This window comes from Puma concolor, chromosome D3 (genome assembly GCF_028749965.1).
Source record: "Puma concolor isolate L17-30 chromosome D3, mPumCon1.1.hap2, whole genome shotgun sequence".
In the NCBI taxonomy this organism is placed as follows: Eukaryota; Metazoa; Chordata; class Mammalia; order Carnivora; family Felidae; genus Puma; species Puma concolor.
Genome location: NC_141678.1, coordinates 76179834 through 76202462, shown reverse-complemented (window position 1 = coordinate 76202462; position 22629 = coordinate 76179834). Strand labels below are relative to the sequence as shown.

The window sequence follows — 22629 nt, the reverse complement described above, 5'->3', positions numbered from 1 at the left end:
AATGCTTGACACACGAAACCTTGGCAAATCCTAGGACATTTAAGATGTGTTATTGCTGATATCATGCTCTGCATTTGGATCAGTGCAAAATATAAGCCATTCTTTTTTCTGGCCCTTCTCAGCAGCACGATGGTGTCAGAGGGCGTAAATCATGGCATCTCTAGCAGGATGCATGCAGGCTCCACTGACATTTTCACAATTTAAATCATCTTGAGTAATAACCCTTTTAAGATGACTAATGTTACTGATTTTCCTGCATTAATAATAGTGCCGAACACAACACAGAGGTGAAAAAAAATCACTAGTGTACGAGGTCACATTTTAAAACCAAATGTATGGTTATCATTAACTCTTTCTGTTAAAGTTAACATTTAAAGTCAGACAGTACCTTACTGTCCTTCTCCAAAAACTTCTTCCCTTGCTTCCTTCCCTTTTCCCAAGAACTCCATGCAAGACAAAAATCAATGTCTTGTTGCTTTCTGAGGGTTCCCAGATATTTCATATATGAATAACGGTGGTGAGCGTGATTTGATGGCTCTCGCTTGTACAGAAAGTAACAGTACATGATAATTGAGTTCTTTAATAGAACAGATCCAAATGACCCAGAAAATTGGTGGTTAAAATTAACTGGTATCAACAGGCATACTGTGTTTAAAAAAAAAAAAAATCTCATTTCTCAGTTGATAAATAGCTACAAAGGAGTTTTCATTCTTTATGGAGTTTCTATGAAAATATGGATGACGCCTGAGTTCTGCTGGTAGCTCAAAATGCTAAGGGTGCCCAATAGGCGCAGACACTTCCTTATTTTTACTTCTTTCCTTCAAAATTTAGCCACATAGAAGAACTGGGTTGAGGGCCAAAGAGAGAGGGAGAGAGTACCTTAAGAGTACCTTACAGAAATGCTACCAATGGAAAACTTCAACAAGAAGTCCATCATTGCGCCTGGCATCTCCTTCTGAGCTGAGCCATCCCATGAATGACTGATAAACCATTTGATAAACTGATGGATAAATGCCTTCGGAAGGGTCACACAGCCTTCCTGCGGTGGAACAGCTGAATGAAATTCCACACGGCGCAGCACTGTTACAGCTGCGTGCCCCTGGAAGGACGAGGACCTCAGGTTCACTCTAACGTGCTGTTCCTCAGACCATCCTTACCCTGTGACCTCTTCTGCAGACAGATAACCTGAAGTAGGAAGGGTGAGTACTCATGTTCCCAATAAGCTCAGCCAAAGAACGCTCACTGAGACAATGAACCGTTTTGTTATTGGATATTAGTATTTTCTTGACCAGTGACAGGCTTACAAACTATGGGAAAGGGCAGTTTGAGCCTCAAATGAATAAAAACTACCTGGGATTAGAGTATTTTTTGGTAACACTGAATTTTTTCTTGATTACAAGGACAATAAATACTCATTGTGGAACATTTAAATAATAAAGAGAAGTAGAAGGGAGAAAGCAAAAATCCCCCCAAATCTTACTTCCTAGAGACAATCACTAACATTTTGGTAAACTTCTTTCTAGACCTCCAAATATATGTACATGTAAGAGGCAGATTTAAGGAGTTTTACGTAAATAGGCTTGAATTAAAAGGCAGTTTCACAATCTGCCTTTTTCATTCAACAAAACGTTGATGCTGATGGCCACAGATTTATAGCATCCTTTAAAAAAATTTTTTTTAATGTTTATTTATTTTTGAGACAGAGAGAGACAGAACGTGAGTGGGGGAGAGGCAGAGAATCCAAAGGGAGACACAGAATCGGTAGCAGGCTCCAGGCTCTGAGCTGTCAGCCCAGAGCCAGACGTGGGGATCGAATGACATCATGACCGGAGCCGAAGTCAGATGCTTAACTGACTGAGCCACCCAGATGCCCCTACAGCACCCTTTTTAAAGGGCTGAATAGTGTTCCATTCTATGATGGAATACATAAAAATAAGTGAAACCACTATCCATCTAATTTATTTTTAGCATTTCTGAAAGAGGATATTCACTAGTTGGAGGATAGTGGTGAAATTTAGGTGAGAGAACCATGGCCGTATTTGATTTCATTACTCAATTCCCCTTGCTCAAATGTGAACAGATACCCTGACATGAAATATTCAACTTGGAGGAATATGTAGCTGGAGAATCAAAGGGCTTAGAAACTGCTTGATGACATCATTCAGTAGCTGAGTTTGTAAATAACAAAAATGCAACGTTGGTTTTTCCCTTCCCTTTAGAAAGAATGCTTCACCAAACCAGTCCCGTGAAGATTATTTTCTGAACACATAGAAACACATACAGATGTAATTCATCAAAACAGGAAGTGTTTTAATGCAATTCTCAGTGTAAGTAATGCTGCACACAAACCTTTTACTAAGTCTCACTTGAGTAATTATCCAACCGATATTTCTCATTAACACTCATTTCTCAGCAAAGATTTTAATAGCTCATAGCTTTTGTAAGGTCCTGTATTAATAAGACTTCATTAAGTTTTCAAAATATATTACAGTACATTTACTGGAATAATATAAAAGTATCATCATACATCACTAGAACTAAACAATATGTATCTAAATAAATCAGCAAAGCCTATTTTGGGAAAGCAGTGGGAGATCCACCATTGCCGTCTGGACTCCCTTTAATTCAAATCAACCCCCCTATACGTATACTCTGGAAGAGGTTTTATTGTATTTTCTTGATAAAAGCGGACATGTTTCTGTGCTTTCCCCTTAAATTTCAAGACCAAACTGGGTATTAATTTAAGACATGGGTTGCATTTTCCATCCTGACATTGGGTTTAGAGGCAAAAAGACCTGGGTGTTGCCTGAGCAGTCCCCGTGCTCTGTGCGTGGGACACCCACGTGTGCGGACAGCACAATGAGCGTGTGCACCAAGGAAGTGCGCTGTGGCCCCCCTGCGCGCACCGCCACACGCACAGGCACGGGTTCAAGTGTCCTCGGCAAAGCCCAGAGGCAGCAGCAGGAGCCCGAAGAGGGGAAGTGGAGGATGAGAAGAGGTGTCTCGCAAAGCTACCATCTCCGTAATGAATGAGCTTCAGCTCTGAGGTAAGAAAGGATGCTAACCATAAATCCCTCAGTGCACTAGGCAGGAATGTGGATACAAGTAGAAAAAACAAAAAAATCAAGGAAGGGATGAACACATCCAAAGAGAACCTTGAGTAGCTAGATAAGGGAAAAAACATTCGTCACGCAGAAATTCAGGAAAATATTGGCAACAGCTTCAAATCTGGCGAAGGTAGGAGGTGTTCCTTTATCTAACAAATTTCACGTTCTGAGGAAGTCACGTTGAACAAAACCAAAAACACTTGTGTTTGTTTATTCCAAAGAAGAAAACATGGACAAACACAAGGTTCTTGAAAGCAGGGACTTGGGACTGGCTGACTCCGTACCCCTGAAGCACTGGCCAGCACCCGGCGCTTTGGTGCCCAGGAGATGTTTTGAACGAATGTGGAGTTTTACGTGAACACTCGTCTGGGATTCCAAGGGCACAGGGAAGAGCAGAAACTGTGTGTCAAAGTACAGGTGGCGTGCAGAGACCACCGTGTGGAAAACACGCTTGGTGGGGAAACCCTTTAAGGAAGCATTGTTGCGAGGGTCACTCTACGGACGCCTAACGGGCTCACCGTGGGGCTGCTGGCAGCACTAACCACGGGTCCCACGGTAGCCACTGGGGGATACGGGCACCGGGGAGGCCGCCGAGGAAGAGAGTTTAATAGGAGCCAATTAAGATGCGGGAGCTATATTCTGGGAGAAAAGATAATGAGAAAACAAACTGGAAAACGAAATTAAATGAAAAGTAGGGAAAAGTCTGTGACAGATTTGGAAGTTGTCAAGGTTTAATAGTATGTTGTGAATTAAGCAATTTATTGTATCTGTTTTACATTTTATTAGCTATTGATTTTTTAAAAACCATCGTCAAGTTGTGCTGAAGTCTTATTTAAACTTTAATTTTTTTTTTTTTTTTTTAGCTTTCAAGGCAATAAACTGAATCTCATAAAACATACGTGCATCTTAGGACAGTAAAGGTAATAACAAAATTTTAAATTGGCTTTTCGTCGGGAAGGGAGTTGGTAATGTTTAAATTTTTTTTACCAATTATCAGGAGTAAGGTAATTAAAAAGATGGAATGGAGATCAATTTTTGAGGATAAAACAAGGTCTACTGTAAAAATTAGGCGCTCAAAGTTAATATGCATTGTAGTCACAATTAAACATAGGCATCCTCATGAACTGCCACTCAATGATCTCGGGGTTTTGGTTTTTTTGTTTGTTTAAAAATTTTTTTTAATGCTTATTTCATTTTTGAGAGGCAGAGAGGAGAGACAGAGAGAAAGAACCAGCAGGAGAGGAGCAGAGAGACAGGGGGACAGAGGATCCAAAGCGGGCACTATGCTGACAGCAGACAGCCCGACACGGGGCTCGAACACACTAACACGGAATCATGACCTGAGCCAAAGTTGGACATTTAACTGAACCAGCCAGGTGCCCCGACACTCGGGGTTTTGAAAATGTTTTGATAGTTCATGAATAAAGAGCATTATGTGGGAAATTCAGAACGCAAACAGATGAGATAATATAAACGGGATATGAAGCTACTACTCGCTGCCTTCTCCCTGGCCTCTGGCCTCTGCCCTGCTGGGGTTGCCCGCATCCTTGGGCAGCACCTCCCTGGCCCCGTGCCTTTCTGGCCAGGCCCCCAGGCATGCCGTGCCCTGGCTTACCACTGAAAGGCTGCTCCTGCTTTCTCTCCCTCAATACCCACTCTGCCCTCCTCTTACCATCCAGCCCTTACTCAGCATGACCCTGTCTCAGTTCGGATGTCACCTCCTCTGTGAATCTGTCCCACAACCTTATTCTCAGGCTCCCCTCTGTATTGTAACTGCTTGCTTATTTACAGACTGCAAGCCCGGTGAGAGCAGACCCCACCCCCACCTCCAGATTGCTAACTGTATTCTCAGCGCACCCTGCATGCTGGCATGTAGCACGTAAGCAGTCAGCAATAATATGTGATATTTGTTGAAAGAAGCAGGGAGGGCGGGCAGAACAGGAAGCCTTTCGTAGCAAAAGCACACATACAGTATACCCTAGGACCCTGTAGCATCTACACGTACCTGCCAGAAAGAAATGTGGCTGTCCGTATTTGAGTAGGTGGCAAGATATCGTCCATCAGGAGCAAAGGCCACTGCAGTGATTGGTCCCTTGTGTCCATGGATCGTCTAAAATAAAAGTCAGGGTCATTAACGGTCTGCATTCCACAGAACTGTTACACATACACATGCAAATGCATTCAATGTTGAACAAGTTATGCCATGGAGATTAGATACTGTTATGATCCTTATTTATAAAATTAGGTGAGAAAAATAGGAAAAGCAACCAAAGTTCTCCCACTGATATATCCAAGGGCTTTCTTTAATCTTGTTCTGAAGAAGCTACCTGTCTCTGCATTGGGAGGACAGCGTGAGTCCAATGGAAAAGCATATATTAACAGGCGAACCAATATGTTAATTTACTTATGTCCATTAGAGGGAAGAATTTTACTTAATTAGGAACCTCACTCATCTGAAATGAAAAACAATCAGAGCTGCATCGCAATATCCCTCTTCTGGAAGGAGTTAAAAACTATAATTTCAACCCTTAATAATTATACATTTTTCATGTTTTACGCTTCATTTCCCACCAATAACACTGGGCTTAAATGCACTTGGCTACAATTAGTAAACATACATACACGTACCTGTTGGGAGGTTTGAACACATACAGAAATCAAATACTATTACAAACAAGTTAACAGGGATCATTTTGAGCCTTTGCCAAATAGCTATCATTGAGTTAACCATGAATTGAAAAAAAGGGAGTTCTGTTTTAGACTACATCTATGATGAAAGGTCTTTACTAATAAAAAATGATACTCAACTTTAATGATATTGTCATTAAAAACACTGGCATACTAAGCAAATTAGCATAATATTGTATTAATGTCCTTTCACTCAACTATGGAAGATCATACCTCGACCACATTAACCAATATTCAGTCTGCTTACAAGCTATGGGTTGGTCTCCTCCCTCTGTCTGGAAAGGAATGGGGAAATATGTTCTCTTCAATGGAGACACTACCAGGAAGGTTTATCTCCATCTATTTTTTTTAATGTTTTTATTTTATTTATTTTGAGGGGGGGAGGGGCAGAAAGGGAGAGAGAGGATCCCAAGCAGGCTCCACACTCATTTTGGAGCCCGGTGTGGGACTTGATCTCATGACCCTGAGTTCATGACCTGAGCCAAAATCAAGAGTTGGACGCTTAACCAACGGAGCCACCCGGGCACCGCCTCTTTTTTAATGAACAATTGTGAACCTTGAGTCTCAGTGGGAACATCAGGCGCACTACGTAGCTCAGCCCCATATGTGTGGTAAATTTCAGTAAGAATCTTCTTATAGTTCATAGCTGAGTGACTAAAAGGAGGGGAGGGGGGAGGAGTGGGGATACAAGCCCATTTCTCAGTGCTCTTTGGATTTTGTTCTTTTCTGTCACTAGACTTTCAGGGCACTGTGGGATCCAAAATAATGCCCGGTTTTCAACACTCAGAGAAAACATGTTATACTGCAAAGCCCTGGGCTTCAGACTGGCAGAGAGCACTGCTCTGAGTCAGGCTGTCTGGCTTGCCTTTGGGTTCTACTACTTACACACTGAAGGACCTAGGGCAAATGATGTGAGTTACTTAACCTCAGAGTACCATGCCTAGAAAGCAGGAATGATGATGATGATGATGTTGATAATAACCTGCCTCAAAGAGCTCTGTGAAGATTCAATGAGTTACTATATATGTAGCATTCTGTGCAATGATGGCATATAATAAGGATCCAATAAGTAATATTAATGTTTGTGTCACTCCTCCTTACTTAAAGATGACAGACATTTGAAAGGTGCTAAGGGAGTAGATCTTAAATGTTCTCATCAACAAAAAAGAAATGGTAATTACGTGACAAGATGGAAGTGTTGGCGAATGCTATGGTGGTAATCACTTTCCAAAGTATAAGTGTATCAAACCATCACATGTACACCTGTAACATCTACAATGTCATATGTCAATTATATGTCAATAAGCCGGGAAAAAAATAAGACAAATGTAAATAATCACAAAACTGGATTACTTGAGTATACAATTTAATGGGGAGGGGGGGGAGGCCCTTACCATATATCCCAGAATCAGTATCAGCTAGCATGCTAAGGTAGCCTAGAAACAGATTTCATTTCATTAAACATTTTATTAAACAGATATGGTAACTATCCATGGTGCTAGGCTCCTAATGTGGTGCTAATTGAGCAACAAGGTGAGCCTGCTGAATAATAATCCTGCCACCTACCCTAAAATGAAAATTATTGCGGAAGAGGGTAAAAAGTTAACCAATTAAAAGGGAAAAAATGACCGTTCTCACTGACTAGGTCAATTTATTGAGATCACTGGAAAGCATCTTTAATTGGTTTTTAAAATCAAGATACAGTTCTGCTAAAAACCTGAAATTCTGTGGGGCCAATTTAAAGGTATGCCATGGTTAAGATAGTAAAAGGCCTTGCTTTAAGACAGAGGTTGCAAACTGAGGACCCTTAGGTTCAGCCTAATCTGAAACCAGATTGGACATGTGTTTGGCTTGGTCTGAAAAATGTTTTTTTTTTTTTTTAATTATTTTTTTAATGTTTATTTATTTTTGAGACAGAGAGAGAGAGAGAGAGCATGAGCGGGGGAGGGTCAGAGAGAGAGGGAGACACAGAATCTGAAGCAGGCTTCAGGCTCTGAGCTGTCAGCACAGAGCCCGATGCGGGGCTCGAACTCATGCACCGCGAGATCATGACCTGAGCCGAAGTTGGACGCTCAACCGACTGAGCCACCAAGGCGCCCCTGAAAAATGTTTAAAAAAGTTTTCTGAGCTCATATTCTAACTCATCAGATATCACATAAAATCAAGATTTCTGGCCTCTCCTGAAAAACTGAAAGCTCTGGTGATCCTGGGCCTTTGTGTGCATGTGGCCACGAGAGACAGGGATGAGCAGAGGTGGCCCTTCAGCTTGGACACTTGTCCTCCCTTTTACCAATTCAATTCCTCCTGTGCTGCTAATGCCCACTGCCTGGCTCCCTTATTTCCTGCCCAGTGTCTCATGGAATTGAGCGCTACCCTCCCATTAACAAAACTTGACTCAAGGGGATGCCTGGGTGGCTCAGTTAAGCGTCCAACTTCAGCTCAGGTCACGATCTCGCGGTTCGTGAGTTTGAGCCCTGCGTTGGGCTCTGTGATGACAGCACGGAGCCTAGATCCTGCTTTGGATTCCGTGTCACCCTCTCTCTCTGCCCCAATCCTGCTCATGGTCTCTCTCTCTCTCTCTCTCAAATAAATAAGACATTAAAAAATTTTTTAAGAATACTTGATTCGAAATAGTTTCTTCCACAAGAAACAAAAAGTATTGGTGAGGATGTGGGGAGAAAGGAACCTTTGCTACAGTGTGGTGGGAAATGGAAATTGGCACAGCCACTATGGAAACCAGTATCTCCATACTCCTCAAACAATTAGAAACAGAAATACCATATGATTCAATAATTCTACTACTGGGCATTTACCTAAATTGAAATACCAATGCAAAAAGATATATGCACCCCTATGTTTATTGCAGCATTATTTGCAATAGCTAAGGTATAGAAAGCAACCTAAGAATCCATCAATAAATGGATAAGGAGAATGTGGTGTGTACACACACACACACACACACACACACACACACACGAATATTACACAGCCATCAAAAAAAAAAAAAAAAAGATGAGAATGTGTCATTTGTGACAACACAGATGGACCTAGAGGGCATTTATGCTAAGTGAAATGAGTTAGACTGAAAAAGACAAATACTGTATGATTTCACTCACACGTGGAATCAAAAAAAATATGACCAAACAAAAAAGCAGCAGCATCAGATCTGTAAACACAGAGAACAAACTGACGGCTGCCAGCAGGCAGGGGGTGGAGGGATGGGCAAAATGCGTGAAGTGGGGGGTGGGAGATCCAGGCTTCCAGCTACGGAATAGATATGTCACAGGAATGAAGCGCACAGCACAAGCAGTATAGTCGATGATGCTGTGATAGTGGTGTGTGGTGACCGGTGGCAGTTATGCTTGTGGTGAGCACGGCATAATGTATACATCCGTGGAATCATGATGTTGTACGCCTGGACACGTAACATTATGCGGCAACTCTACGGGGAAAAAAAATCCAAAAGGCCAAAACAGTTACTTCCATGCTTCCGGGGTCCTGGTATGCATCTAAAAGTGTGAGTAGACTAAAGGCTCCTCTAAGAAAAGCTGGCCCTTCCTTCAGGGCCCCCAGAGCCCTCTAGAAGTCCATGACCCTCCTCCTGGCGTTTGGGCCCCTAACGCTCAACACAGAATGCTAACCCTGCCTCCTTCAGATTAGCATCTCTTCTTAATCAGCGACCAGTGAGTTGGCAACAGTGAAGTGGCCATAAACCGGCAGGTCCGAAGGAGGTCCCAACCCAGTGGTCACATTAACGTACCTCTCTGTGAGATGAGGTTCGCCCTGCGGTAAAGGCAGAAAGCCAGACACACCGGCTCCTTCAGAAAAGTGTTCACGAAAACGTTTTCACATAACTTCTACTTTTACAGAGGGCTGCTATTTAAAACATCCACTCCAAGATTACTTCTGTGTCAGCTGAGGACATCCTTCATTATGTTATCCAGTGTCTCTAACAGAAGATCCTGTGAATTAAATGTCATCTTGGACTGTTCTGCCAGTAAAATGTTTGTCTTTCCAGATAAATGTTGTTGCTTTCCTTTCTCATGTAACAATAATTACATAATTGTAACATGTCCTTGCTTTACTGCCAGGAAGTCCTGAGCTGAATGCATGCTCCTGCTGGGTGCGGTGGGGGGGGGGGGGGGGGGGGGGGGGGGCTGGGATCAGTACTTTTTCTGGCACTGTTCTGTTTCCATGTATTGTTGTTGAGGCCGCCCTGGATACTAAGCTTCATTTGTTAGTTTCCTTAGTCTGGGCAAAGGGGGACTACACTGTAGATCAGAACACACACACACACACACACACACACACACACACACACACACACAGATACATGGTAAGACACTGTTGGGTGTCCTGCAGGGTATCTTACAGGAACCCAGAAGAAACCACCGAGTGCTGCCGGTGGAGCAAGAAAGCAAGTGCCACTCAGGGTCCTCAGGGAAGGAGGGAAGTGAGTTCATTACAACCTCAGCCTAAGAGGTGCTTCAGAACCTCGGTGTCATGGAAATGATGCCATTGTCTTTTGTTCAGAATCTCTGAACTTCTCAGATCTGTGCAGGCAACAGCTGAATGGACTTTAACCTCGCTTCCTTCCGGCAAGGGAGATGTAGCTGTTTGGGGATCACAGGGAGCCAGTGAGGGCTTGGGATGGGGCCCACCCAGTGGCTGGGATCTTAAATGCTAAACTGTACAGAATGCTTCCCCAAACAACAGGTTTCAAAATAAAAGGAGGCTTGGTCTACTTTTTATATGCGAATGGGTATCATGTCTTGTTCTATTCTTTAGTCAAAAGAAATTGCTGTCTTGAAAAGACAGAAATGGAATATAAAGAAATTAATCTAATTCAAGAAGTGCTACGAACAATAAAAGAAATCAAACAATAACCCCTGGCAGGAGACAGTGCTGAATTGGTAAACACCCTTCCGTCTTTCTTACCGAAGAAAAGGAACTGAGAGGCAGGATTGATAATAATGAGGAGTATGTGCACTGGCCTAGCAGTTTTAACAGGCCGTCGCAGCGTACTCCTCGAAGAAACAGAATTAACCGTCCTGCACAGAGGAGAAGAGGCACACATTTCACAAATGATTTGGTCAGCATCAACAGAAGCTAGGACTGTCTAGGATACTTTAAAATTGCGCTTTACAGGGTCTGTCTCTTCCTGGAGTGTTTTGGATATTTGGCTTTCAAACGACAAGTTTGAGAACTGATGCCGAAAGGTAGCACTCTATCACACCCACATGAGGGACTGAACGAGACCAAAGAGAACATTTTGTATTTATTTGCAGGTTTCACCACCACTTTTTTAAAGGGGGGGAGGAAACCCAACCACACAAAATACTTTCCTACTTTTGACATAAATTGCGAAGGAAAGGTTTCCTAGGGTAGATGAAGTTGTGTTATCGTGAGCACCGTAAGAAGGGAAAGGTTTTTGGTTTTTGTTTTGTTTACGAGGGAAAGGTTTATGAAGTTCGGACCACGCACCTCATAGGAAATGTCCTAAAATGACCTGGAAAATAAAAGAACGTGGGCAGCACTGTCACAGCCTCACCCAAGACCTGCGGGACGGAGAGGGAAGGAGACCGCGTTGGCTGTAGGCCTCTGGTGGGAACGCAAGGTGAGCTTCAGATTCGGATAGGCAGTTGTGGGGCTCTCGGTCCGTTAAGTGCCTGACTCTTGATTTCAGCTCAGGTCATGATCTGCTGGTTTGTGAGACTGAGTCCCGTCTAGGGCTCCACACTCAGTGGATATTGGTATTCTCTCTCTCTGCCCCTCCCCGGCTTGCATGCATGTGTGTGCACGGTCTCTCTCAAAATAAATAAAGAAGCTTAAAAAAAAAGACAGTTGTGATTTGGGGGTGCCTGAAAGGTCTACTGAGCTGGAAGTATGTCCCTAGTTGGCTGCACGTGGTCTCTGAAATTTCTACAAATCCAATGAAGCTCTTGGCTGAGGGATTTCCCCTAGAATGTGCTCTGGTAGAGAACAGTGTGAACATGCTTTGTTGGGGTACAAACATGGCGGAGATCCTCAGTTTAAGGGGACCCTGAAGGAAGCGTGTGTGTGGAGACAGGAAAACAGGCTGGAGGTGAGCCACACAGTCAGGGAAGTGAGTATCTAGGAAGTGAGGATCCGCCCTGAAAAGGAGAGTGATACCAAAGGCTTACAAACACCTACACGTTCCTGGTGCTGGTTCTTCTTAAGGATAACAAGCAATGCCCAGGGCGGCTCAGGACACGTTTACCTCTGCATCCAAAGCACCAGCCCCTACATTTGACGTCTCTTACAGACGGTGCCAGAGTCAGAAAAGGGCAGATAAGGACAGAGGGCCAGGGTCTGACGTGCAGGCCTTTCTGACATCCCAATACAGAAGGCCACTGATTTCATGGCTGACTGGCAGGGAGGTAACAGCTCAAGGCCAAGAGAAGACGAAGACATCACTGGGACTGACAGCTTGGTTTGTTACGCAAGGCAAAGACTCATCAAAAAAGAGCCATTTCAAAAGAGTTAAGAAGTTAAAAAACTCCCTCTTTCTTTTCTCTGAAGCAACCAATTTGTGAAAATGTTATTATATATTTAAGGTTCAAATGCTCAAGGAAACAAACAATCCAGGCAGAGTATGCCATTAAACAAAAAGTTTCATCTATGACCACGCAGAAGACCCAAGTACAATTTAATTACTGCTACGAACGAAGCCTTTTCCAGCCTTTTTGTGTGTGGGCTCTTACGGCCATGTGATGTTGCCTAGAACACTGAAAGGTCACCCCTTCTTTTCTCTATGTGAACAGGGCTGCTTAAAGCAGGCCAGACAGATGAACATCTATTCTGTTTGCAAGTATCTCTAGAGAAGATTCTAGACCCCTGAGGACGCTTTTCTGTGTTTAACAATGTGTTTTGTCAGGAAATTTCTCGTTATATCAAATCTAAATCCAAAATGCTACAGTGTGAGCCTGCTCCCTCTTGCTGTGGCCTCACAGAGGCGGAGACCAGACAGCCGTCTATCGGCAGGATAACCTTTTATAGACTTGAGGGCTGTTACAGCAACTTGCTCCTTTGTTACTTATTTTCTCTTTTCGGGATGTAAAAAAAAAAAAAAAAAAAAAAAAACAACAACAACCCAACCAACGAAACAAACCTCAGTGACTATAAGATTTCAAGTCTCATTTTCCAACTTTTTAATCATGTCTGTGGCTTTTCCTTAAACTCCCTCCAAGCTTTCCAATCACGCCGTCGTAGTGTTGGATGGTATTAAGGGCCACCTTAGCTAACCACGTCTCAGAACGTGGAATTTCAAGCCGACTGAGTTGGAAGCAGCAACCGTGTGCCGTTAGGGTTTCTCGGAACGGCGTGTGGGAAGGCCCGCACTGCGATGATTTTACCAGAACACTGCAGCTGTGCCTGGGGAAAGCTGTGGTGAAGTCGCTGGTGTGCGCCAAGTTCCCCGTGTCCCTAGGAAAGCGGCGTGTGTGTGGACACCTGTCCCCAGCAGGGAGCCTGGGCTGGGCTGCAAGGCCCAGAGAGGCCTCCGCTGACGAAACCGCAGATCGTCAGTCCTTGTTTTCAATCCTTCCCCCCCGCCCCCCTTTCCAAACTTCATTCGTGCTAATTTTGCGTTCTGGCTCTTTATTCTCATTTACAAATGTACAAATTACGGACCAATGAGCCCATTCTATTCCTTGCCGTCTACTTTTCTGCAACCTCACAATTATTGACACAGCCATCACTTGGGCGCTTGAAGAACACAGTTTCTGGCTTATCACGGTGGTCACGGATTGAAAAAACGGATCCCAGAACTTCATACTTGGAAACAAACAAAAAAATTGCATTTATCAAAGGCCAACTGCAACGAGCAGCTTTTGTCATCCTTCAAACACATTCTGAAATCATACACTAAAAGGTCCATAGAGTGCACTGGTGAGCTACGTCCCGCAGGGAATCCAAAAAGCATAAGGAGAAACTTTCATAGCACCTGTTCTGCGCCGGGGAATGCTGTAAGTTGGGTTTTTGTTTTTTGTTTTTTTTTTTTCCAACGTTTATTTATTTTGGGGACAGAGAGAGACAGAGCATGAACGGGGGAGGGGCAGAGAGAGAGGGAGACACAGAATCGGAAACAGGCTCCAGGCTCTGAGCCATCAGCCCAGAGCCTGACGCGGGGCTCAAACTCACGGACCGCGAGATCGTGACCTGGCCGAAGTCGGACGCCTAACCGACTGTGCCACCCAGGCGCCCCAAGGGTTTTTGTTTTTTTAATGACTATTCATTTTTGAGAGACAGAGAGAGACAGAGCCTGAACCGGGGAGGGTCAGAGAGAGAGGAAGACACAGAATCTGAAACAGGCTCCAGGCTCTGAGTGGTCAGCACAGAGACTGACGCGGGGCTCGAACTCACAAACTGCAAGATGCTGACCTGAGCCGAAGTCAGACGCTCAGCCGACTGAGCCACCCAGGTGCCCCTCAGCACTTTTATATAAACTTCTTAATCCTTACAGATTAACCCTACGAGGTAAGAACACTACGTTAGACCCTACCTTAGAGATCAAGAAACTGAGGTGCCGAGAATTGGAGTAATTTATTTTGATGAGAATCCAGGCAGTCTGGCTCTGGAATCTCTGGTCTCACAGAGCGCCAGGTAAAAACAAAAAACAAAAAACAAAAACTATAAGCTGCCAAGCTTCAATTTCTATATACCCGATTTTCATGTAGTTGGCATGTAGGTACATTATACACCAATATATATTTTTTAAGTTTGTTTATTTTGAGAGAGCGAGCGAGTGAGCAGGGGAGGAGCAGAGAGAGATTGAGAGAGAGAGACAATTGCCAAGTAGGCTCCACGCTATCAGGGCAGAGCCCAGTGCGGGGCTGGAACCCATAAAAAGTGAGATCATGACCTGAGCTGAAACCAAGAGTCAGACGCTTAACTGACTGAGCCACCCAGGCGCCTCTGCACCAGAGTTTCTACATGACTCTTCCCTGCCCAATAACGCAGACTTCGAGTGCTAGATGGTGGTCACAGCTGCAGCCCAGGGGGTCACAGCAGGCTGCCTGAGAGCCGTGGCCACGTGGAGCTGGGCCTTGCTGGGGAAGTGTCTGCCCCATCGTCTCCCTCAGCAACCAGGGCCTCCTAGATCCCTAGACTCTGGAGCCCAGTGACTTCCACGTATAGGGGGTCTGGAGGAAGGTTCCCGGATTGGTCCAGTCTCCCTTCTCATCCTGGTGCAATCTCCCCCACCCCCCAGCTCTGTGAGGACAGTGGATGGCCGTGCTGCCTGGGAGAAAGGGCCAGGTCTCCCAGGGGAGCTCACTCACCCCAGCGGTCCCCTGGCCCCCACAGCAGTGGTGGGCGAAGAGGAACTCTTCCTTGACCTCAGAACAAAGGTTGAAAGATTAGAAGCTGCCACCTTTCTCTCCTGGCAGAGAACATGGAGGATCGCCTGTGTGGCCCCCCTGGGCCACCTGGGCCACAGAGGACGGTGGTCCTGCCTTTCTCCTTGGCAGCCTCCCTCCCTGGGCCTGGGTCCGATTAGCTCATCTGTGCTCCAAAGAGGCAACATCTACCTACGGGTACCATAAATAAACACCACTTGAGGAAAGAATCATTATAAAATTAGGACCCTGGCTTTTTCTCATGTGGGGCACAAAATATAGAAACTAAAGTATTGACCAAAAGCAAAGTAGATGGTGAAAGGATTCCTAAAGCTTTCTAGTATTAAAGAGGGACCCGTTTCTTATTGGCTGTACTATCTCCTACAGTGTAAGCACGTAAGCCTAGATGCTGCCCTTTGGCAATTCTATAATGATTTTGAACCGAGATTTGAGGGTTGAAAACGGGTTGTTTATCTCTATAATTTCTTTTCTTGATGGAGGGCTGAGGCAATACTTGTTATTCACATTATGCCGACTCTATGATATAGAGTCAACCCGCTGTGGCAGTTTCCAAGCCAAGGGGTATTGGAACCATCCAATGAATTGAGTTTTCCATCGCTATCTAATTGAAAAGAATATACATTCAGGGCGAAAGACAAGTAGATTTGGCATCATTTGAACATCTAAATGGAAAATAGATTTAAGGATAAATGTAATAAAGCAAGCTACCTTAAGTTTGATTATAAGATATAGTGCCTCAAGTGCACTGTCTGTCTTTATCCCTAAACATAGCCGCAGCATATAGTGCCCATTTTCAGTCACTAAAAGCTACTTAAATGCCATCTGGGGATAAGCTAACTGACACAGATGAATTAAAGTAGCTTTTCAATATCTACATATTGGTAATCCTTGTGACACAAGCAATAGCTTTTGGAATTCTTTTTGTGGAGGATTATATACCAACAAGCACATGTGCACACACAACACCCTTCCCCAAGAAGAGTAAGAATCAACATAAATGCTCAAGACTTTTTACTACTATAATTTAGGCAGTAGTAATAATTTCAGATTTTTGTGATTACTTAAGCTTTTATTTTCACCAATGTCAACTGTAGATGATCAAAATTACCTTTAAAAAGGAAGGTCTATAGAATACAAATAGAGAATAAACATTTAAGCCTTTAGGTGTTTCCCAATCTTAAAATGATGAGGTCATTGTAACAGCAACCTTTGTTAAATGTATGTACTGGTTTTAGGAGGTTTTTTTCCCCTTCTATTCAACTCAGGGACTTATTCAGATTCAAAGAATCAATTTTCTGTAAGTCTCACCTATTGATGTTGAAGTGTTTCTTCCTTCTCTTACTACAGATAATGAAGAGCTGACCACACCCATGCCTGTGTGTGCACATGCCCACCCACCTCTCATCTGCTTTAGCAGACCACATATTTTCAGGATGAAGTAACTATAAAATATCCAATTGAGCTATACATAACTGATACATCCTTTTTTCACATGTTCAAGTGGTCAGTCTTACAGCATATTTTGAAATTATGTTTGCCAAAAATCTTGGGACGTCACAAACTTCCAATTATTTTCAAACATAATTACCACGGGTTTTTGGTTGATGACAGGATAATAGTGTATTAGTATTCTGAGCGAGACTTTTAAGCTCAGTAATGATAACACTAAAAAATCTAGTTAACGATGTAATTCGAGCCATAACATTTTTCATCAACATTTAAAAATAATTAGTCATATTTAAAGATGATTCATGGGTACTGAAACACTGAATGCTAATGTGATTTAGATAAATGCGGATCAGTTTTAAATAAAAAGATAGTGAATAAACTGCTGTCCAATATTCACATTGCTGGTATGAAATAATTATAAAACACTTATTCAGTATATAACTCACATATGCTTCAAAAGTCACAGAAAATGTTTTCTTCAGGTTTGGGCAGACCCAAAGCTAAATGTTTTTAAATCGGTGTTTCTAATATGAGTCTATTCGAACACATGCTAGAAATCTTAAAATGAACGAACTTTTGTTTTTATATTCCCAGAGTGAAAACTGTGATGTTAAATATTCAAAGGATTCCTAAGAATTGGACACAGAATGGTTACATAAATTTTCAAAGAAGATAGGAGAGAGTATTGTTAAAGGCGATACTGTGCCACGTGAGGAAATCCCTGTTGCTTCCTCTCGGAATTCCAGAAACGTGTGCCGGGTTGGTCACCTCTGTCCGCTCTCAAAACACTAGGCCCTTACATAGCAGGCCTTCAGCACACACACGTCCTCCGTCAACTGACAGAACTCAGCACTCTCCTCATTTCTGATCTGGGTCAAGGTAAACACAAGATGGCTGTTGACCTGAGTAGCAGGACAGGGCCCTCACACATGTGGTCCCTCACCGGGTATATACGTGGAATATACTGTCTGGCGACACAAAACTGTCTTACGTAGACCGTACTAAAGCTACAGAATTCCTACTTTTAAAAAACACACTTCAAGAGGATTTAACATTTGCACCATTCCAAAAAAAGAAATTAGTTGGAAAGTGTTGTAGAAAATTAAGGTATTACATACATTTAAAAAATTCATACATCTATTAACCAGTATGTTAGCACATCTTTTGTCTTGTATTTATTTTGGAGAATAGAGTATACCTACTAATACATAATATATACTCAGGAATTTTATACTTTTATGTGTGGTACCATGTCTTTTAACCTTATTAAAACAGAAAGTCAGATTAGTCTGGAACATCACCTAATTAATGTTGTATATTACAGGGTACATCTCTTTTGTTAAGAAATGCCAAGTTATAAAACTATAAAATTACCTTCCTGACTTTCATGTAACATCAACATTTTTCTCAGTATTAAAACAGTAATAAAAGAATACAATAATATATGTAGACTTTTTAAAAAAATTTATATTTGAGGGAGAGAGAGAAAGAGAGAGAGAGAAGGAGGGAGGGAAGGAGAGGGGGACAGGGAGAGAGAAAGGGAGAGAGAACAAGAGGGGAGGGGCAGAGAAAGAGGGAGACAGGATCTGAAGCAGGCTCTGCCCTGACAGCCTGATGCGGGGCTCCAACCAATGAACTATGAGATCATGACCTGAGCCGAAGTCAAGAGAAGGACGCTTAACCAACTGAGGCACCCAGGTGCCCCAGACTTTTTTTTCACATAGCAATTGCATTTGCAAATATTCCAGAGCAATTATTGTGGCAAAAAATCACAGTGACGTTACTTGTAAGTTCTCTGACTTACCCTTAAACTATCCCGCGTTTATCTAGTGGATTAAAATTTGTCCTTGCTGGGTTTATGAATGGGCAAAATTTTCTGAGACAAGATTTGCCTATTTGTAAGATAAGGGTAACGTATGTCTTGCCTACCTCATGGAATTAAATATTTTTAGCACAAATGTACTTAAAAATGTTTACTGAGAGCTGATTATGTCCTAGACCCTGTGTCAGAGCACAAAGATGAGACACACACCTGCCAGTGAAGCTGGGAGAAAAGAGAGACAGATTGACAGCAAGCAGCTACTGTAGAGTGCAATTAACAGCACAACAGAAATGTGCATAAGGTGCCACGGAAACCCAGAAGAATAGACAGCCATTGCTGTTCCGGGTATGATACATCAGAACCAGGCACAGAATCAAGGTGGTATTTGAGTTGAGCTGTAAAGGATGAGCAGAAGTTGGCCAGAAACAAAAGGCCATCCTAAGAGGAAAGATGAGTCCAGCAAACATGTGAGGGAGGCCCAGGAGAGCAGCAGGCAGTCCTGTGTCACTCTGCCAATGGAAGTGAGGGGGTGGGGAGCACTGGGGAGGACAGGGTTTGCAGGTGAAGCAAAAAGGTAGCTATGGCCAGGCCATACACACCGTCTTTTTGTTGTGTTAAGAAATCTGGATTTAAGTTGACACCCAACAGAGAGTCTTCTGAAGTTTCTAAATAGGAGAATGGTCAGATCAGACCAGGCTTTTTTTTTTTTTTTTTTAAGTTATTTATTTTGAGAGAGAGAGAGCGAGAGAGAGAGCGTGAGCAGGGGAGGGGCAGAGAGACAGGGAGAGAGAGAATCCAAAGAGCCAAGCAGGCTCTGTGCCGTCAGCGCAAAGCCTGACGTGAGGCTCGAACTCATGAAATGTGAGATTGTGACCTGAGCCGAATCTGAGTTGGACGCCCAAATGACTAAGCCACCCAGGTGCCCCTCTTTTTTTTTTTTAATGTATATTTATTTTTGAGAGAGACAGCGGGTGAGCACGGGAGGGGTAGAGAGAGAGTGAGACAGAGGATCCAAAGCTGGCTCTGTGCTGGCAGCAGCAAGCCCAATGTGGTGCTTGATCTTGCCAACTCATGAACCGCGAGATCATGACCTGAGCCAAAGTTGGACGCTCAACCGACTGAGCCACCCAGGTGCCCCCAGATCAGACCAGTCTTAAGAAAATTCTGGCAGAGGGAAAAGGAGAGAGGAACTAGGAAAAAAAAGGATAGGGTAAGAGGAAAATGTAGTGGATCTATTAGGAATCCAATGAGGAACCGGATGTGGTCGGGAAAGAGGGGCCCACTGGGTATACAGTGATGCTGTGACCCGGACAGGAAGGCATAAGAGAAAGAACATGTTTCTAGGTTGGGAGGATGGGGGCAGGTGGGAAATCGTGAGGAGCTAGGTTTGGGATAGGTAGATATTAAGGTGGAGGACTAGAGAAGGTAGTTGGAAATACGTTAGAGAGTCAGAAAGAGGAATGTGGAGCTAAGGAGAAGGCTGAGGGGAGGAGAGACGGATCCGGGAGCGACCAGCACGTCGAGAGGCGCTGTGGCACGGATCTGGCACCCAGCACTTGCTGCACAGCAGTCTCTCCGTGAGTATCTCTTCAATCACTGGGTGTGAGTGGCTACGAGAACCCGTGAAGAGCCAACAGGGGAAAAGACAGGAAGAGCGAGGATGAAAGGGCAGTGGAAGGCGAGGCAGAGAAGAAAGGGCTAATAAGTCTGCTTTGGAGTTTGGTCACATTTTTTCTCTTAGGTGATAATCCTGTATCAGATTGTAATGATTTAGATCAGAGATCAGGAAATAAATTAGTAAAAAGGTCAAATTTCTAGAATCAAAAAGAAATACCTGAGTTAGGATTAAATTTATAATCGAAACTACCAATACCAGCTGGTTGCCCAAACTGACAGTCTAATTTCCCTAATTTTAATTTTGCTTAATTTCACCAGTTACCCACAGATTTTGATATTTAATAAAGATCGTTATATAAAAGATGTCGCTGGATATAATTACCAAAAGAATAAAAAAACAAGACACGCTACTAAAAAGTTGGGGAAGACACTAAAAAGGAATTAAAAACAGAACATGCATTTTTGTGGGTGTGCCCATGTAGACACACGTACGTACTGTGGTCGCTCACTCTGATTTACAGATCCTTTTCAAAAATAAAAGGAGAAATAGTTTAACCAAATTAATCATTTATAAAGACTAATAGTAACGATCACAATCACCAACTCTGTTCCGGTAGCAATTTCAATGATTCACGAGATTCGTAAGGTAGAATCAACGCAAGACATTCCAGATACTTTACTACTAATTATAGTCACACAACACCTATTCGGACAAGCATTCCCTATGATTTGTCTAAAGAGCAGTCAGTCACTGAAATGCAAAGGGAAACGAATTACATCTCCTGCTGCTGAGCTTAAACTCTTCAGGAATATCTACTTGACCTTCTTGGAGTGGAAGTTATGCCGGCTTAAACCTCTGTATCTTTTCATGCCACCATATTGCCTACTGGTAAACCAAACTAAAAGCCCAATTCATTACAAAATTCAATATCTGGACCATCAAACCCTTTAGCACTTAATACGCAATTAATATTTGTCAATGAAAAATGTTTTGGTAACACAAGGTGAAAATCAATAACACTAGCCCACTTGTTGCACTCCAGCACTGACAAGCTCTCCAACAATCCTTAAGGGAAACAGACCACTTTGTTGTTTTAATTTGCATTCTTCCCAAGCAAGCATGAACCCTTCTTGGAAAATTTTTTGTTTCTAACTTAGAATTCACTTTGTTAGCAATTTGCTTATAATTGCTACCACGTATGTAACAAACAGTGTGCCTTAAAATAAGATTCTTTGCCTTACCACGGATACAATTAAAAGCATACTTAATACTATACATACTCATTTTATTCACTTTTTTATTTTTATTTTTTAAATTTATTTTGAGAGGGGGGGAAGAGAGGGAGGGAGAGGGACAGGGACAGGGATAGGGAGAGGGACAGGGAGAGGGAGAGGGAGAGAGAGAATCCCAGGCAGGCTCAGCGCTGTCAGCTCAGAGCCTGATGCAGGACTTGATCCCACGAACCTTGAGATCATGACCTGAGCTAAAATCAAGAGTTGGACACTTAACTCACTGAGCCACCCAGGCGCCTCTAATTTTATTCCCTTTTAAGTGAAAGCGTGTAAAACTCAAGTAAAAGCCTCCATTTAATACTGGATTTCCTTTTAGGACTAAGTAAGTATATAAAGAAGGAAGTTCCGACCCATTTCGGAAGGCTTAATAGATTATATAAATGAACTTTGCATTAGCAAAAATGATTTTTAACAGAAGCATAATTTTTATTTTGGAGGGTTTTTTAAAGTTTATTTTATTATTGTAAATTTAATATTATTGTAATCTCTACATCCAATGTGGGGCTTGAATTCATGACCCTGAGATCAAGAGTCGCATGCTCTTCTGTCTGAGCCAGCCAGACACCCCGTGGTTTAAAGTTTATTACGATTTTAATATAGAGAACATCAAAAAAGGAAACTAAAACTTACCTATAATGTCACAACCTTTTTTGAAGTACCTATAATAAAATTGGGATTTCTTACTCATCAAATCTCAAGCCTTACAGGAACCACCATGAATCACTTGGCATTTATCTTTCCAGACTTTAAAAGAAAAAAAAAAAAATCTTTTTAATGTTTATTCATTCTTGAGAGAGAGAGTGTGTGTGCATGTGCATAAGCAGGGGAGGGGCAGAGAGAGAGAGGGAGACACAGAATCTGAAGCAGGCTCCAGGCTCTGAGCTGACAACACAGAGCCCAATGTGGGGCTTGAACCCATGAACCGTGAGATCATGACCTAGGCCAAAGTCAGACGTTCAATCAACTGAGCCACCCAGGTGCCCCATATCTTTCTGGACTTATTTATTAGTTTGTCTTTTTCATACTAGGAAAAACTGATAAACTGTATGATTTCAATTTGGTATTCCTCTGCATTATTTTATTTTTTTCATAAAAATATTTGTTCAGAGGTGAGACTCACAGTGGTCAGATCATTTTAAAGGTTAAAATAAATATTGTGCATCACATGGTAAGCACATACATGCACCCCCCAAATTTGCCTCTGCCTAAGAAAAAAACGCATTATTTAACAAAGAAACATTACTTACTACATATTTCGTTGCTTGTACAGCTT

At 42.8% G+C, this 22629-nt stretch overlaps 1 protein-coding gene across 5 annotated transcripts in view; it reads right to left on the bottom strand.

Moving 5' to 3' along the window:
* Positions 1-22629, bottom strand: part of WDR7 (WD repeat domain 7) — a 353231-nt gene that overhangs the window by 3804 nt on the left and 326798 nt on the right. For all 5 annotated transcript variants that reach the window (XM_086683081.1, XM_086683085.1, XM_086683084.1 and 2 more), the window contains one exon: positions 5113-5217. In XM_086683081.1, the coding sequence (XP_086539207.1) occupies positions 5113-5217 (105 nt within the window). The remainder of the gene's footprint in view (positions 1-5112; positions 5218-22629) is intronic.